Consider the following 19,182-nt stretch of genomic DNA (forward strand, 5'->3'; position numbering starts at 1 on the left):
CTGAAAATATATGTTTTTTAGTGAGAAAAAGAGGACAGATTCAGCTATCTGAAAATAAAATTTCAGATAAGTAAATTTTAAGCTTTAATGCTTATCTTACTTACAATAAACACACAGATAAGCCCTCTGCTGGCTATCACAGAGGAGGCACAAAATTATGTTTAAGACTCACCAAGCATTTTAGCATGCCTCTCTCTTCACTGCATGAATGAAAAGTTATTTGACAACAGTTTTAAAATCTCTGATAAACAGATATGTAGCCTTAACAAAGGTATAAAGACAAAATAAATAACCCATGGAACACATACTCACTTATAAACAACATTCTGTATGGACTGGGATGCTAGGACTATCTTACGGTGGTAGCCTTGACCTACTATTGATTGCACAATTCCCTTTTTGCTGGGAAGACCTTTAGTCTCTTGTTCTGATGTCTAAAAGGAAAAAGGAAAAAAGGAGCTTAAATATCAAGGCTATTGAATGAGAGCTTGACAAAGTAAGTGAAGGCCGAAAGAAGACCACGAACCCCGCTAAAATATAAGAATAATGGATACAGTTTTAAATCTAAAGTACAATGAAGGATCAGGCACCTTCTATTGTCTTTGTGTTGCAGAAGGGTTTTACTGCACACAATGTAAGCACAGATTAGTTCTGACAGCTTGTCTGATAGCCTACTGACCTAGTTTCTCCTCTGTTTTGAAAGCAAAAGAACAATGAACTAAGTCATATTAAAAGGACTGACAGGATATCTAAAAAGAAATAATTTGATCTGCCAAGTAACATTCAGACTTGGCACTTAACACTTGCCATCTTCTCTCCCTGCTTACACAGCACTCAAAATGCTCTTTGGAAAAGCTGCTCCCAAACTGTTCCATGGGGAGCACAAAGCTGAACAACAACATATGCAAAGATACATTAAATTAACTTGTTTAATGGATTGCTGAGTATGCAGACTCATTCTGGGGGTCAAATGAACTTAGGGTACCCTAATTGTCAGTCCCAAGTCTACACCATGTTTACTGGTGTTTGTTTCGCTGCTTTACCATGAGCCATCTTAACTTCATTGGTAAGTTTAGTGAGTGATGAAGAGTTCCAGTTTTAAGAAAAAAAACTTATCCTAAATCTGGACTTTCAATAGCTGTCACTTTTCAAAAAAATTTATCAGAATCTATTGTAAAAATATTGACATGGTAGCATTTGCTACCAAATAAAAAATACATACACCAAGTTTGGATATGAAGCACATATTTCAAAAAAGGTGTTTGAAATGCAGGTGTTTAAAAGGGAATCTTCTTCCATTTATATTTTATGTTTATAAAATACTAGTGGGTGAAAATTAGCTTCAGTGAAATTGCTTTTCTGCATGGTGTTCAGAGTATAAATATGAATCTATGCTTAGATATAAAGGAATACTACTGCAAATTTACTTACAAGGTCAAATTGAACATATTATTGACTTTAGGACCTCATTTGTCATGTTGCAAATCTAACAACTTAAAGACACTTTCTCTTTGCCTTTAATATTAATAGCATCAAAAGTTATTTTTTTTTTCTTTTAAGATTACAAATTTAGGGAACAACAAGCCAGTTTTTTGACATGAATTCAAGCTCTCTGGTATACCACACATCATAACTGTATGGGAAGAAAGCCTCAGGAACCTGGCATAATCTACTACTTTGGCTAGTACGCAGTAAATAGAGAAGTGCCCCATAAAGATCTGTATCTCCCATTTCCAGATTGCTAAACACTGTCCTTGTAAATGGAAATCCTAGCATTGGATTTTTGCCACAAAACCAGTAATCCACTCTCATATTCAGCTTTTCATTAGAGATGATCAGATGTGTCTTCTTTATCTATTTGTGACTTATACCCAGTAGGACTGATACAGAAAATTGCAAAATTAATATGAAGAAAGCTGTTCTTCCTGCATTTGCTGTGCTTTATAAAACTCAAGTAACTGTCAACAAGTAACACATACAGAATCACAGTCAGTCCAGTTTTGACCCAACACTATTGAATCTTTCAGCCTCTGAAATCTTATGCAAGCAAACTTCTGCTATAAAGTTGTATCATTCTTAAGTTCTCTGAAATAGAGATACTAAAATATTGAGTACTATTCAAATTCTAAAGGGAAAAGTTATTAATTTTGTATTTGGATAGTGTGCAGTAAATAAATGTACAGAGGCCACCCAGAGAGGAAAAACAGACAATTCATGGGTGGAGGGAAAATACAGTGAATATAGCTATTTGTTCAATTCATCTCACACATCCTGTGTAAGGAGTTAAATTGGCATACTGTGGGAATAACTGCATAGGATCATGCAATTACAGACTTTATCATCACTCCCCCAGACTTAAGGGGTGAATTACAGTTTTACAGGGAATCATTACAGTGTATCTTAATTTCACAGACGTAATATTTAGGTGCAGATTTCTCTTCTAAGAGCAAACGATCCTGTCCTCAGCCCTCTGAATTTTATCATATAGGTTTATCCTAAACATACATGGATCAACAGGTTGAAAACAAGATGACATGCAATATGCCTGCCATCAGTAGGCTTCCACCAACTTTGCCATGAGAAGAAGGTGAAGACTTAGCAATCAGAGATTCAGTTTCCCAGCAGGTGTGATCCCAACAGCTTCAGGATGGAGAAGGCTGATCTCTGCTTCTTCAGCCTTTGTCACTTTCAGGCTACCCACACTACAAAGTCTCACCCCACTTAATCTCTAGTGGACAATGAGTGAGGAAACAATGAAACTTCAGATGAGCTTTGGCTGCACGAAGAGAAAAAGACCACATGCAAAGAGTTCCCTTCACCTGTTGCAGCTCCAGATTAAACACATAAAAATACATATACACAAGAAATAATTAATCTGGATTTACAGAGGTGTCACAACATCAGGCCTTCAAAATACACAGCTTAACTCTAGGTATTAGTTCTACCTTTCTGTAATCACATGCCATTCTTTAGAAGAATTTTCCAAAGCCACTTACCCCTTTATTGGCAGCAATGCAGCATTCTGCTATTCTCAGCCACAGACGAGGGTTTGAGTGATAAACCTGGACTGCCTCAATCAGGCATTCAAAGGCAGCTAAGGGCCTCCCAATATGCAAGAGCTGAATTCCACAGTTATAGAGTAACTCATATCGTTTGTTAGTCAGTAGTGTACACATGGGTCTCCCTGAAAATTTTTTACCTGCAGAAAAGGATTACATCATATTGGATGTGCAGCTCAAGACAGCACAAACTCTAAGAGGAAGAGGGAAACTGTGAGAAACGCCCCAAAGCTACCAAAAGCCTCTCTTATTGCTGAAATCCACTAGCCTCCCTCTGTAAATTTCTTTCATACCAAAACTGATTTCAAATACAAATTAATTGTATTCTTAATGAAGATTGAAGTACATTAAATGCTAACCTCATACGTTCCTTATCACACAAGCTAAGTGTTATACAACAATACTGAATCCCAGATTTGTGAGAATACACACACCTACACACATTCCAGAGAATACAGATTCCAGAAGAAAACCACTTTGCTGTTAACAAGCATAAAACACTTTCTGTATTCACTTTAAGAGCTAAGGCTACACTTGGGTCCAGGGGAGAAGCAGGAAAAAACAATAAAATGCCTGATAGTGAATATATTTTAGAGAAAATGAGAAATGAAGACAATTATAACTTCATCATGAAACAATGAAGACTGAGTGATGAGGCCCTCTATAGTCAGACAGGAGAGGTCTCACATTCACATGCCCTGGTCCTGTTCTCTAGGACAACACAGAAGGGCATAAACAATCCAGGAGATTCCAGGAATGTGTTTATGATAACTTCCTTCTCCAAATGTTGAAGGAACCAATGAGGACAGGTCCTATACTGGACCTCGTTCTCACCAGCAAGGAGGGGCTGGTTGGGACCATGAAATAGTGGAGTTAAAGATCCTTAGGACAGTAGGAAGTATGCACAGCAAGCTCACTACACTGGCCTGACTTCAGGCGAGTAGACTTTGGCATCTTTGGGGGTCTGATTGGTACAATACCATGGGATAAAGCCCTGAATGGAAGAGGAGCCCAAGAAAGCTGATAAATATTCAAGGATCACCTCTCCCAAGCTCAGGAGTGATGCATTCCAATAAAGAAGCTAGGCAAAAATGCCAGGAGGCCTCCTGAACAAGGAGCTCCTGGACAAATTCCAATACAAAAAGAAAGCCTACAAAGGGTGGAAGCAAGGACCAGTAACCTGGGAGGAATACAGAGAAACTGAGAAACCAGAGACCAGGTTGGAAAGCTAAAACCCTAACAGGATTAAATCTGATCAGGGACATCAAGGGCAACACCAAAATCTTCTATAGGTATGTTGGTGATAAAAGGAAAACTAGGGAAAGTGTGAGTCCCCTCCACAAGGAAACAGGAGACCTGGTTACTCAGAATATAGAGAAGGCATCCTTCATGTCCTGATGATTCTACACATTGTCAGCAGGACTACAAATAACCTAAGCAAAATAGGTCACAAGAACTTCTTTTTTGTCATACCTCCCTAACTGATGGACAAAGTCTATAAACAAGGGAGAAGTAATTGTCCCAGCACAATGGTACATCAAGAAAAACAAAAATAGAGAACGTATTTAATCATCATCATGTATTTCTGCCAACAGCAACTGCATCCTTACATCAGGTTATCATCAAAATTCTCACCCCTCTTACCCTGCCCTCCACAAAGAGATGAAAGGGGAATTTTGCTGATAATTACTCAAACCTTCTGTTCTCTATTTCCTAGACTTGCCAACCCCTCTCCCACCATCTGTTTTAATCTCTTGCTTACCTGGATCCGAGCTGCCCGTTCCCAGCTGTGCACATGCATTATCATTTTCTTGCAAGGCTTTTTTAAAGTAAAAAATTCCTAAATTGTGCTTTCCCATTGCAAAGTGGATGCAGCCAAGATTGTTCCAGAACATACACCTTAAGCATTCACCTAAGAGAACAACAAAAGAGCATTTTCAGAAAGTGAAAGTTGTTGCTAAGCCCACAAAACGCTCCAACCACTTTCTCATGGGTCAGCATATTCTGGCAGTCTATTAAACATGTTTTTCAGTGAGATGTTCATGGGTGACGGTGTTATATCCAATATGACATACACATATATTTATGCCAACCTAACCATACAAACAGGAAATTCACTCTTCTTCCTAAATGTGCGTTCAGGTAACACTGTGAGAGTTTTTTTCTAAATAATAAAGGACAAAAAATTAAATTTTTCACTTACCTGCTGGTGACTAAAGTTTTACAGGGTTAACATGGATAATAAAGACAAAAGAAAAAAAACCCACCCTAAAAATCCAAATAATCAGACCATTAGCAAATTAAATAGACATTATTTTAGTCATAGCCTAGGAAGACTACTAAGTGAACATTATACTGTGCAAAGAGGCTAATATAAAAAAAGCTATGTGATGGTAAAGTTTTCAAAAAATTTTAAATCATAAAGAGAACTTTAAGTGTAAAAACTGCCAGAGGCGCCTCAATTCTAGATCTAATATGTTGCCTTTTGTTTCATTTATTGATTAAGAAACTCAATTATGAGCCTTACAAATATAACACAGCTTCATAAATCCATTTTCATGGACAATCACAGCCTTCTGTAGAAGAACGTTCAATGAAAATCACTACACTGTTGTGTGAACATACAAGAAGAAAGATGAAACATATCTACCATATAAAGCCATGATTTGCAGGGTTGACACTGTTAAGTAATCATTAATATCCTTAAAATTGATATCAACAAGTAGTCCTATTATACTAGACACTGAAGTACCTGCAGGATGAAGGGTTTTTATTTTACCTGTTTTCATGAAGCCTGGATGTTCAGCAATGTTGGCACTGTTTAAAAGTTTGACAGCTTTACGGTAATTGCCTCTCAAATACTCGAAATTGCTCTTAAGAAAGAGAGAAGGAGCTGACTGTGAAGGAGAAAACAATAGTTAGTTATCTCTTGGTTGATGATTTCTACTGCTAGTGTTATATCACTTCACAAACTTGCCTCTGCTGCCATTTAAAAATAAATGGGTTTAGGCCATAATACTTCCAAGAACTCTCTCACGAACTTTAGAGAACCCTGTCATGGAAGTGGCTAACAGCAAAGGATTTCTAACCTGTCTTCTAATACCTTCCTCCTCACACTTCCCCCCCTGCAGAGTTCCTCGTAGGCTGTAATCTTCCTAGTCTACCAACAAAGACCTCAGGATCCAGAAGGTTTTCTGTTAAACTTGCTTTCCAGCAGGACATAAGCCTCCAAAAAATGTCAACTAAAAGAAAAAAAACAACCCAAAAAATGCCCACATATCCCAGAATTAATGTTTTATAAACTGGTTTAAACTACCAATTACATCAAAGTTTGTAATATGCATAACATCTACAGTAAACTAAAATTTATTTCATTTCAGTTATAAAGAATGCTGAACCTGTTTATTATATAGTGTTTCACTGTTAGTTTGGCACCACAAGGCCTATTTTTTTAGCAACTGAAAACAGCACAAATAAGAAAATTCTACATTAATTACATTTGCAAAGAGATTACAAACCCAATCAGCTACATAAAGAATTACTTCAAACATCCACCCTCAATAACAACTTTTTTTGTAAAGATGATTAGCAAATTCAGTTTTAAGATACAGAACACATCCAGATTTGAAAAACAACAGTCTTAAGAATACTTACATTCCCAGCTGTATTCATAACAGACTTGATCTCCCTTTTGCATGCTTTTAATGATTTCATCTGGATATAGGCTCTCACCTTATACTGTTAAAAAATTAAATTTGTTAAATAATATACAATAATTTCTGCATGTTTGCAAGACAAAGTGTATCTAGATATTTACTGCAGAATATTTTATATACATCTTTAAAATATGTACCAAAAAGCTATTCAAAAACTCTTCACAAAAAGAAATTCTATTCAGACTTTAAACATCACATTTATAGGGTTTGTATTTACAATAAGCAGATGAACACTTTGTTCAATGGCCAACAGCTGCTCCATATTCAAACACAGATATGAGCACTTAAAATGACAAACTAATTAAAATAATCTAATATCTTAAACCCAGACATTTACCTACTAAACTGAAAACACAAGTGAATGCTAATAGAGAAGCACTCTGATTCTTCACATTATTTTTCAACAGAAAGTACAGTGACACAAAACCTCAGCTGATTTAGACTGTTGGAGGTTGAACAGACAAATTCAGTGCAGCAAACTGCCATGTAAAGAAATTATTATAACACACAGGGACTGAAATTGTGCTGGTGGGCAGGATGTTAGGTCAGTTTTTCCTGCACATGGATCTTACAAAAAGGAAAGCTAAGGAAAAAAATATTTGTTTGTTTTACAAGGAGGGAGAAAGCATCATAATTTGGGCTAAACTAGCTAGGAGATGACGCTTAGATTTAGAAAACCCTTGAAGTAATGCTCCTGTATAAATAACATGCAGACCCTTACCTGATGTATCTTAGATTTAGCAACTTCTATCAAAGCTCCACTTTCAGCTTTTTGATTTGAGGAATCTTTATTGGTATTATTACCTGACTGTCAAAAAAAAAGAAGGCAGCATTACTGTTAGTCACCTTTTAAATTCACTTGACAGATTCACCTCACACGAAGAAAAATAAGTATTTAATAGTACTAAAAATAATACAATTTTGAGTGTTTAATATCAAAATATACACATTCCACCAGAAACTAACTTGAGATGAACAATCAAAATCCACGAACCATACCAGCCTTTGAAGAGATGAATTCTGTACTAACATTAGTGTTACACTACACTGCTCTGCAGTTAAGAATTCTTTTGCCTAGAAGGATGACGTGCATGTTCTAGAGTACCTCTTTAATACCGCCTTCAGTAGAATTACTATATACTTCAAAAGAGAATATTTTATCTTAAGTGTGACATTCCATCAACAGGAAAACACTGAAATGCCCTCTCTTCACTTCCAAGCCACCACTGGTTTTCTTGATTTTTCCAAAAGGCACATGAAAGATTTCATTTGAAAGTGTGCCTCATATTTTCAGATACTATGTAAAAAAGATACTTAATTCCCCATCCCATGCTGTGCAACTGCAGTTCCTCTGACACTAACTTTCCTTTCCAGCTTAGGGTCTCATATGGTCATAGTCAAAGACAAGCAATATTTGACCCTGGAGACAACTGTTTTTCCAATGCCAGTCTCTGACTGAAGAAAGACACTTTAGCTCCCTGGAGTAAGAGAAAAGGGTGAAAGAGGCAATAAACGGCTGTTGTACACAATTAACTCAGTTACTAACATATTTAAGCTGCTGTCTAAAGTTACAGGTGATCTAACATAGTCTTATAATTCCAAAGTCTTTTAAGATACTAATTTTGGATTGAGCTAAAACATACTTCTGATAAAGATTTAAAAGCATTTGTATGATTTTAAGCTTACCTCATTTTTTCCATTCTTGCTGTTGTTGTTGCCTTGTGAAATCATTTTTTCCAGAACAGCGAGCAGATGCAAGGCTTTCTCAGCTTGGTAAGTTAACAGGTATAAGTCTACAAGCAAGAAGCACACAGCCTGGGCAAACTTCTCTTCTGTGAAACGCAAAAGGAGAAAAATTTGCTTTACAGCTCTAATACCAATCTGTCCAAACATGGATGGAAAAAAAATTACTATAAAGTGCCATCTATGCAACATTATGAGAAAAATCAATATATTACATAAGAAAAAATAAAGCAGCCATGTCCAACCCACAGCTAAGTACATACACTGAAAAGAAAGCTCATTTATTCAAATGGCATAGCCATAGAAGCACAGACTAGGGACAGCTTACAAGTATTTCATGTTCATAGATTCTGGGAACTGATCTAAGTAGATCAGCACCAAAGATGCAGCATCCAAACAGACAGAGCCATATGCAGATGTAGAATCCCACAGAACTCACAAAGATTCTGTATAAACACATTACTGCTTAGCTGACTTCACAGAGAAAGTCCCAATTATGCATACTGAAAACTGGGAGGACTTGAAGCAGAAACACAGCAGCATTTACTTAATTTAGTGAGACCCACACACATACATCCTTCAACCTTCTCACTTATAAAATTTAACAAGGATTATGAAACTATTTCATACAAGTATGGTAATTCTACTACACAAGGTACCATAGCTCATAAAAGTTGCAGACTTTGTATTCAGATATAAGTACATACAATTATGTATTACCTAATGAAGGTATTTAAAAATGAGTGCCCTGAAAAACAGACACCCACCTGTGAAGTTGCAGGATGACTCAAAACATTAGATATAAAATAATTTCATTAGCTTGTACATTATTATTTACATTAATACCGTCTCAAGTTGAAAAAATCCATTTCAGTTTCATAGCACTTTGTCTGCTAAAGCTCTCTGAAGCACCTTCCCCCAAATTCATTTGTTGTCCTTGATGTAAGTAAAACAATTCATTCCAAACCCTACCTATTTACTTAAAACTATAACAGACAAATTACAAATGACTTGTCTGATCGTGAGAAAGACTGAATTGTCTTTCTGTAGTTCTTGAATGGACAAGATTCTTCTTTCTGCCTACATACCAAAAGGCTCTATGAACTGGTACAGCTTCTCCCCGACAGATATAGCTTCAGTATACTGACGCAGATGGTACAGGATTACAGCTTGATTGTAGTACAGCATACTGTTCTCAACGTCATCCAAACCATCCATTTCTTCAACAACAGAGTGAACCTGAAAAAATCCCACTCATTTTATTAAACTTTCAGTACCTATGATTTTAAAGTACCAGGTATTAAAAAAAAACCTCCAAAGCTATGAATTTCTTCAATGGTAAATTATGACTTATTGACCTAATAAACCACATTGTTGTAATACATTAACACAGCAAAAAAACACATACAATGAAATACAAAATTGTCAATTGAGTAGTAAAGTAATATTTTCACTTTTTTATAATTTCACAAACTATTTCACGTTAAGGAACTTTCTACTTAAAGAACATAGCAGGTCCTTCTATTGTTATAATCTCAGACCAATTTCAACAGTAGTTAAAAACACAACTACAAAAACTGTCCTACAAGATTAAACTGACTCAGATGTTTAAAAGTAATGTTACTTTCTTATTCTGTTAAATGTACAGTACAAGGGGCAGAAGTTTTACTCCTACATCACAGAAAGATTACACTGCCATTAATAGTACTCAAAATCAAGTACTATGTCACTACAATTGCCTTACCTGGTTTTTCAGCTGGTTAAGGGTTTGTCTCAAATTGTCTGTGGTGGTCTGATTACTTTTACAGAACTCTGCAACAGCAGTATTCAAAGTTATTTTGTAGTCATCTTTGTTTATGTCTTGAAGGGTATTTAGGTGTTGTAAACAAGCATCATAATTTCCAGCCTGTAAATTGCACACAAACCAGAAGCATGCATTAGAAGATACAGTCTTTCCTTTATAAATATAAATGAACTAAATGTGTAAACACATATTTCATTATTTATGCAGATTAACATGGATGAGAAGCAAGTCAAAATGTTGAAACCATATCCAAACTTCAAAAATAATTTGGTGGAGTAAGGACAAATTAAGTAGCTGATTATTATTAACAGAACTTTCCATGGAAAGTGTTATTCTCATTTATCTTATTAAGTTTCAAGACTGTTTCCTCAGTTTTCATAATCTTTCCCCATTTCAAGAACACTCAGCAGCTGCAGTTGCTTACACAAGTTCCAGCCCAGCATTTTATGTTCAGTCTTCAGTTCATCTGAATATAGAGTGATTTACAATTTGATCTACAGAAGTTAGCTCATATTAAGAGCTCATGAGAGACTCGAAAAAGAAAGTGCCACTTTCCCAGAATAGGTTTAAAAAACATTTTTACAAGCTTTAGCTGTTGGATGAAGTATTCAATGACCTAGGCATGCCTAAACAGAAACTAGGAGCCAAGCATGAGGTTCCACTGATGTGTGATTTAATGGGAAAATCCCTTTCTTTGACCACAAGAATAAACAAGGACTTCAGATTCATGCACCTCTGCCTACTTTCAGTTTTGGTCTTTTCTGTGTTGGTACAGGAGGACTTTAATGGCATCAAGGAATGAAAGAGAAACTCCTCACTCTTTCTCCTCACTCATTAAGCCTAGATTATGCTTCACTTTCAGCTGCTAAATTCCCACACAGGAATAATCACATTCACCTCTTCCATATCAGATGTGGTCAGACAGATAAGCAGATGCATTTCCATCTCCGCCAATGGTTCACACCCAAAAGCTAAGCTCTGGAGTACCACCTTCCACTTACTCCTCCTTTTCAGGTGCTCTTCCACAGAGCTTCTCCTGGACTGCTGAGTAACTTCATATTAAATGCAGAATACAACAGAGAAGAGCTCTGGGGTCCTTCTGCTCTCCCCAAGAAAGCTGCAATTCTGCAGCTCCTTTCCATGGAACCATTCCAATTCCTTCAGTCTCCCAGGCAGACACAGTTGCATAGCATAGAGAGATGCAGCAGGACATTGACACATTTTCACAACTCTAAGCAGCAACAGCGTGGATTGCCTTCTGATTATGTGCACAAACACAGGAACTTGCAACTCAACTGCTGGCATGCTCTTTAACTGAGACAGTTCATCTCCCAGTGATTCTCTTCCTGCACTCATGCTTGGAGCTTCTCTTCAGTAGGAGCTTTGAGATCACAGCAACAAGGCTCTTAATCATGGCTGGACTACAAACCTTGAACCTTTAAATGCTCAGGTTATTTTGTGATGTTTTTCATCAGCTAACAGTCCTTTATGCCACTCTCTAGATAGGATCTAGAAGATAATACCCAATTTTATAGGAATTCTGTCAAGACTGAAACTGGACGTGTAATATGATAAAGCACTATGGGAGGCAGTCCACAATGCTATCTGGACCTACTCAATAGCAAGAAACAGGCAAACAAGGCAGTAAATTAATTCTGCTCACATCTGTTGCCACCTCACTCCATGAACTCAGGAAATTCTTAAAGAAAAAAAACATGACAAGATAAACCAAATACACTGGACCAGGATAAAAGTAAAGATGAAATCATTAGCAGATCAAAAGTATTTTAGGCATTTAGATGTGTGGGCAAGGTAGAAAACAAATTACTCTCTCATGTGTCTTCAGTTCTCAGGATCAAATGCCACTAATTAAAATGTTATTGAAAAGAGTAATTGAGCTAGACAGCGTTCAAGAAGACATTACTGAACAGTGTTAAAAACCAACCATATGCACTTAATGTAACAAAATGAGCGAAACACAGAAGTACTGAGTGAAATATTGAAGAAAGAATTTCAAAAGAAAACACAAATTCTTCACTGACTTATTTTACAAATTTAAAACTGAATTTAAAGCAAGGCATTTTGGAGACAGAGATACAATTGAAAGGAAAAGCAATTATACTTCCTGTCACACTACATAAAATTAGGAGACAATACAAAGAAAGAAATAAACTGAAAGACCTGGTACCTGAACTTTAACACAGAAGAAAAAAAATCTTCCAAGAAACACAAAGCAAGTAGTAGATACTGCCTGTAGGTGTTACACATTCAGAAATATGTTTTAATGCAAAGAGACAGGACATTATACAACATTTTTTGTGAAAGAATACAGCATGATGCTAAAACGCAAGTGTTTGTTTCACTGTTTTTTTTAAATACATGAGGTTCCTTTAAACACTAACACACCATTTTCAGCTTGATGTGATTAATTCTTCCAAGAGATCATGCGCTTCCAGTGCTGATGCAGAACAGAAGCCTCATATTGCTTTGAAGGCTACTTAAGTTTTGAGAATCAAGATTAAAGGTGATCTTGTTCAAGTACCCTGTTCAGTCTTCTGACATCACAGCAGATAGAAAATGCATCTGCTGTCTTAATAACTCAACTAGCACTCCTTTAGAACATCCTCTTAATGCATTTGCAACTCTATTAAGAAAACAGGAAAAACAATTACACAAGCCCACATAGCAGCAATGTGGTAATTTAGAAGTCTCAGAGTCTGACTTTGTCTTACCTGAAAAGCTTGTAATGCACTGCTCGACAATTCCTTTTCCTGATCAGTAATCCCAGAAGTACCTGCACCTTCATGCTTTTCAGTACCTTGATCTGTAAAAGTGAACAGAAGATTACAACAAAGCTTGCAAGTGTGATAACAGCTGTGCAGCTTAAAAACTTTGTTTCTTCTAGTTCTCAAGGTCCTCCTGCCAATACAAGTAATTTTCCAGATAACTGTAGCAGTGTCCCTACTACACTATCTATATCCCAAGTTACAGCTCCTACCACAATATATCAAGTTATTCTATGCTCCTAGTGAATTCCTCTCCATAAAATGTAAATTATGGTGCTCAATGGAACAACCAAAGTCTTGCAAGTTAACTTACAACCCAGACATTTGAGATTTCTCTTTAAAGCTACAACCATACACTAGGATTTTCTTATTTTGCTCAAAAGTCAGCAGTGAAGGCCATATATCATGAAATATGTACCACAGTAGTTTAGATGAAAACCCACACAAAATCCTGTATAGTGCTTCCTAAACAGCAAGCAAGGGATACTCTAGGGTGCAATAAAAACCACAGTAAACACTGGAACTTCCCCACAGCTCCCTACTTTGGAAGAATATCTCCCCAAATAAGAGGCTGCACTTGAAGCATGATTGTTAATAATCACTGACAGATCTAATATATTATTTTTTAAAAAAACTCTCTATACTTCTGTATTCTTCAATATACTCCATCAAATGCTGTCTGGTGATTATATTGCAAGGCACAAGCATGTGCTGCATGCTCACTTTTTCAGCCTCACTCCAAATCTTATAGATCTTCCTTTGAATCACCTCTCTTCCAACATGAGCAGGAGCAGTTTATTCTCCATCTTCCTCACATTCTTTTCCCAGAATGGTCTCCAGTTCTACTATACCCTTTTCTAGACTAAGACAAGAACAACATGCAGCAACTATGATGGTGGCCCCTTTATGCATTTATATAGTAATGTAACAAGGTTTTAATTGCCTTCGATTTTTTACACAGAATTCCTAATGATTTATGTTTCAATCACTGTTGAGCATATTTTTCAGAAAGAAGTCTACTAAATCCTTTTATCATCATATAATTAAGAATTCTGTGAAGTTGCATTAAAAAGCACAGTATACACATTCCATGTCAAAGAAGCTGAAAAAAAAAAGAAAACTCCACTAAGCCCTCCTTTGTGGTGAACACAAACTACTGAGAAAAAATAAAACAACCACACAACCACCACACTGGAGAAAGTATTTCTAGGAGCATTAATTAACGTGCTAGAATATACAAAAATCATTTCATGTTTTTGAAAAAAAGGCTTTATAAACCAGCAATGGTTTCTATTTCTGCAGAAAAGGATTTCTTGAATTTCATAGCAGAAGATTTGCTCTAAAACACACTTTGCTATCTTAATAGACTATGTAGGCTATGTAAACTCAATGCCTGCTTTCTCTTCCTTATAATTTGGAGATGTAATGCAAATTCCACTAATTTTGTTTTCACTTTGAACAAATGAAAACACTTAGCTGTGAGCTCCTCTGCAAAATGCATTCCCCATCACCTCCAATATATCTTGATCTTCTACTACTGACCATGAATATTTACAAATATAGGACACACAACAATCATAAGGGGCAGTCAAACCTCAGAAGATTAATCATATAATATCCTCAGTAAGAACAAAACAGACTTAGTAACCTGTTAAGTTTGTGCCTTTGCTGGGAAATAGTGAGATTCCTTCCACCTGCAATAACACTATTGCCCCCTGCAATTGAGCAAGAATTATAAGTATTTGGTTGCGACTTTCATCCTGCATTAAGATGTCAACAAAGTAGAGATTATAAAATCTCAACAAATCTTACACCAGCAAGAGTAACCCACTGTCATTTGGACAAAATTCAGGGTTCAGCAATTTCAGCACACTGGAGGGATGCATCCTCAAGGGCTTACACCTGCTATGAAATCTGACCGCATAATGCATTGATCAACAGCATTTGCACTGCCTTGTCCTTCAAAAGGAATGGCAAAAGAGAAATTTAAACCACAAAAAAGCTCAGAACATTTTTGATGCACCAAAAGCTTTCTACAGTGAAAGAGGAAAGGAACAGGAAGTACCTCTGCTTCAAACTAAATATAGCATAGATCTGATTCCAGCTCTAAACCTTGTGATTTTACAGATGAACTAAAAGCTCTCACTCTCCAAGCATCTTTAGAACAAATAAGCAAATGCATCTTACCTCAAACTTTCATGCTAACAGTGGCATTATCTGCTTTATTTGCTCAGCATGCCTGTCAGATTGTGCTGGTAAAGGTAACCACAGTGCAGAGCCTTGAGACTCTAAAGCTTTTGAAGCTGATAACACTCAATCTCAACAGAATCCTCACATACAGGTTTACCTAGCAGAGAGCCATCAACTACCATCTACATTACTGATTACTGCCTTTGTATGCAGGTTTGTAAGAGCAGCATCTCAAAGGAAGTCTGAATTCTGAAGTAAAATGTCTTTAGTGAAGTGACAGATAAATCAAGAGATACTTGTCTAAGGTCTGCAATAAAAACTACACTTACATAGCTTGGTTGATGTAATTCCTAAGGAAAAATAAGGACAGTTCTTCAAATTTCACTGTCTCTCTGAAGTTGCTGGTACATTAAAAAAAAACACAAACAAACCCAAAACATAAAATGAAGCAGGGGACTACTTTAAGCAAAACCAGAGCTGGCTCTGTAATCCAAACAACTGCACCTACTAGCACTCAGCAAACAAAGCAGGTTTGTGAAACCTGAACTAGAAGCTTATCAAGAAAAAATTAAAATCCAGCTGATGTAGTTCACAGCATAACTCCTTCCTTTGAAAAAAGCTCAACAAACTACTTTGGCTACCCTGTACCCTTTTTTGTCCAAACACACCTGAAACTTGTTAAAGACCTAAAAGCCACTCCAGTCTAATGTGATACTGCCATTCTTGTTTAGACTGGGATCTACTGCTTCAGCTGATCTGATCTTTGCTATCAGAGATCCCTCCAAGAGGAGTCACCTGAAAGCTGGCTGGCACAAGATACAGAACAGAACCCACCAATTCCACTGAAGTGGAAGGGGTGGTGGGGAAGGAGTGCTCCTGTTCTCTTGGCTGCAAATGGCTATCCCGGTGCTTGCAAATAAAACTGTTACTTCCATGTGCCTTGAAGCATTTGAAAGTGAAACACATAGGAAACTTGTTCCCTGGAAAAAGAAACAGCATGCCTTGCTCACTTGGGCCCCTGTGACCTTTGGCACTCCTGCAGAAGCACGTGGTGTAGGTAACACATGGCACACCAGTGAGCTCCAATGTACTCCCATCTGTACAGCAGCCACAATTATCAGCTGAAATATCCAGAGCAGTGCAGAGTCTCTACTTCACAAGTGAGAGAACTTGATTTATCGCTGCAATTTGTATTTAAGTATGGACCTGTTTGCTTAACTTTTCATTTGTCCAACTTTCATGAGTACAGACCAACTCTAAAACTAAAACTTGTGCAGGTTCATGATGACGGGCAAAAGGGGCAACCCGGAACAGGATGTAAAAATCAACCACTAAGATTTTGATCTGGAGAAAGCTGCATTGAGTTGAAAGTTAAAGAATCAAGCCAGGAATTATCTTCCTAGCTATCAATCCGGGGGCTGAGCAGCAGCAACACTATGTCATGGAGGCTGGTTTGCTTTATACAAGCAGGGAGCTGCTCCTGTGGAGAAGGTACACCATGGTGGACAGCAGAACTTCAGGAAAACTGTCTCTACGAAAGGAGAACAAGGAAAAGTATGAGACTGCCACCTGAAAAGGAAGATTGCTTACCTCATGGGCTTGCTGCCAGAATTTCATAAAAGCAACAAAAGTCACATCTCCCACATACACATACCTGAAGACACCTGAGAGTGACTGCAATCATTATCCTTCTCATACCTGCTCTCCGTTTCTCCAAAGACTGCTGTTCCTGAGCTCTCTTGTTCCTACGCCCTGCGAATTACATCTTGCATGAACTGTGCTGTTGAACACCAGAGCACCTCTGGAAATATTTTTAATTTCCAAGCTCTACAGGCAGAGGGATAATCTCTTTCTTTAAAGGGGAGGAATCTATCACATGACTCTTGCTCCAAAATAATTTTGAAGGGTATGAAGCCCAGCCAGTGTCCAGCCATTACAGGACAACAGCTTGTGGCACAAAGACTTACGTTTTAATTTTTGTATGAAGCCCTTCACTACCAGTATAGGTAAGATAGGCTTCTTTGGTGCTGTGCAATAAAAAGCAAACATTTCTCAGTGGAAAGCTACCTATAGCTTGCTGCCATGAACAAGTGCAGCATGCAGAATATTCTGCCCTAGCTCACATCTTTGATTCACTTGGCACATACTTTCAAGAAAGTAAAACTGAAAAGTTCCTTCAACACTTCAAAGAACATCAACAAAAAAAGTATTAAAAACTTGATGCCAGTTTTTTTCTTGTAGTTTAGCAGTCACAGTTCTTACAAATAAACACATGACAGTTTAGTAAACATAATTCAGTGCACTATACTTATTTTCTCCGTAATTTTTCCCCCCAATACTGAGGCACTTCATATTTAGCATCCAGAGAAAAAAAGGCTTAAGGTGATTTTAAATAATGCTCCCCCCACATAAAAATAACTAGAAAAGGTGACCAGAAACAAGACCAGAAGGAATGGCATGAAGCTGTGTCAGGGAGGTTTAGGTTGGATATTAGGAAAAGGTTCTTCATTCAGAGAGTGTTTGGGCACTGGAATGGGTTCCCCACTTGGCACAAGCCCGACAAGAGTTCAAGAAGTGTGCAGAAAACACTCTCGGGCACATAGTGTGCTTCTTAGAGATGTCCTGTGCATGGCCAGGAACTGGAATTTGTTAATCTTTATCGGTCTTCCAACTCAGGATATCCTACACTTCTATTAAGTAGACCTATACAATTCCATAAGAAAGGCTTTCCTCCACATCATCCTGTTCTCCACCCGCCCACAAGCTGACATCTGATGGAATGACCTTTCCTGCAATGAAGACTTCTTGCACGATGAGGTGTTGTACGGGAGCTGGACGAGCAGTAGTTTATCAGTGCTACTGAGATTTAGTCTGTCTGTTTACCAGAACATAGCTTATTTTTTAGTCTCGGTGATTTCTCTCTGCAGTGTCTTTTCAGGCCCGAGTTCAGTGAGGACACACTCATCCCGTGAAACCAAAGCAGCATCCCTGAGGGAATCAGACTGAACTCCAGCGATTAAGCAGCACCACCAAGAGTTATAACCTCCCTCATACCTTCTGCATGCCCCAGTTTAACAAATTAACCCAGAAGCTCGACTTCTGTAGGGGTTATCAAGCCCTGGGTGACACAAACACACAAACACCCCCCGCCACCAATACGAACATAGGGCCCTCCCCACCGAGCCCTTCCCGGCCAAGAGGGGGCAACAGCTCAGCGCCGCTTGCCGAGGGCACGGAGCGCCCGGCGCGCCCACGGCCCCGCCGGTGACCCGCAGGTGTCCCAGGGGCCCCTCACAGCGGCCCCGCGCCCGCCGCACACTACGTCTTCGGCGGAAGGACGCGGCACACAGCCGCGCAGGCAGCTTTCCCCCGGCGGCGCGCGTCCCTCCGCGCCGGGCGGCGCAGGCCGGGGGCGGGCACGGCGGGGCCGCGGCCGCTCCCCCCGCACTCACCCGCAGCCTTGTCCGCCGCCATCTCCGCTTCGGCCGCAGCGCCGTGCGAGACCGCGGAGCCCGAGCGCGCCGGGAGTTGTCGAGAGTCCCCCGCGCGCTGCGCCACAGGCGCCGCCCGACCGCCGCCACTAACCGGCCGCTGCCCCCCGGCACTACTTTGCCGCCGCTGCCGCTGCCCTGCGCGCGTCGGGCCCGCCCCGCCGGTTGCGCCGCCCGCTCCGATTCGCCCGCCGCTTCCGGGTTCCCGGCGCGCCCGCGACGTCCGGTGGTTGCTGGGGCACCGCGGATGTGACGCCGGGCGTGGCGGGGCGGAGGGAGAGGTGAGCGAGGCGGGGCCGCCATGTTGGCGTGTGAGGGCCGGGCGTGCGGCGTTGCGCGGTCCTCCAGCGGCACGGGGCCCGCCGGCAGCTGCCGGCCGCTGTCTCGAACGGG

At 39.0% G+C, this 19,182-nt stretch overlaps 1 protein-coding gene across 1 annotated transcript in view; it reads right to left on the reverse strand.

Moving 5' to 3' along the window:
* CNOT10 (CCR4-NOT transcription complex subunit 10) overlaps positions 1-18,935 on the reverse strand; it is a 32,527-nt gene extending 13,592 nt beyond the window's left edge. Inside the window, exons 1-11 of the mRNA XM_068206006.1 lie at positions 18,751-18,935; positions 13,055-13,146; positions 10,263-10,424; positions 9,607-9,757; positions 8,462-8,607; positions 7,497-7,583; positions 6,714-6,797; positions 5,839-5,956; positions 4,822-4,971; positions 2,997-3,199; positions 313-434 (exon numbers count right to left, since the gene is read on the reverse strand). Coding sequence (XP_068062107.1) covers positions 313-434; positions 2,997-3,199; positions 4,822-4,971; positions 5,839-5,956; positions 6,714-6,797; positions 7,497-7,583; positions 8,462-8,607; positions 9,607-9,757; positions 10,263-10,424; positions 13,055-13,146; positions 18,751-18,772 — 1,337 coding nt within the window. The 5' untranslated portion in view covers positions 18,773-18,935. The remainder of the gene's footprint in view (positions 1-312; positions 435-2,996; positions 3,200-4,821; positions 4,972-5,838; positions 5,957-6,713; positions 6,798-7,496; positions 7,584-8,461; positions 8,608-9,606; positions 9,758-10,262; positions 10,425-13,054; positions 13,147-18,750) is intronic.
* Positions 18,936-19,182: the final 247 nt, after the last annotated feature.

This window comes from Anomalospiza imberbis, chromosome 1, assembly GCF_031753505.1.
Source record: "Anomalospiza imberbis isolate Cuckoo-Finch-1a 21T00152 chromosome 1, ASM3175350v1, whole genome shotgun sequence".
Taxonomy (NCBI): domain Eukaryota; kingdom Metazoa; phylum Chordata; class Aves; order Passeriformes; family Viduidae; genus Anomalospiza; species Anomalospiza imberbis.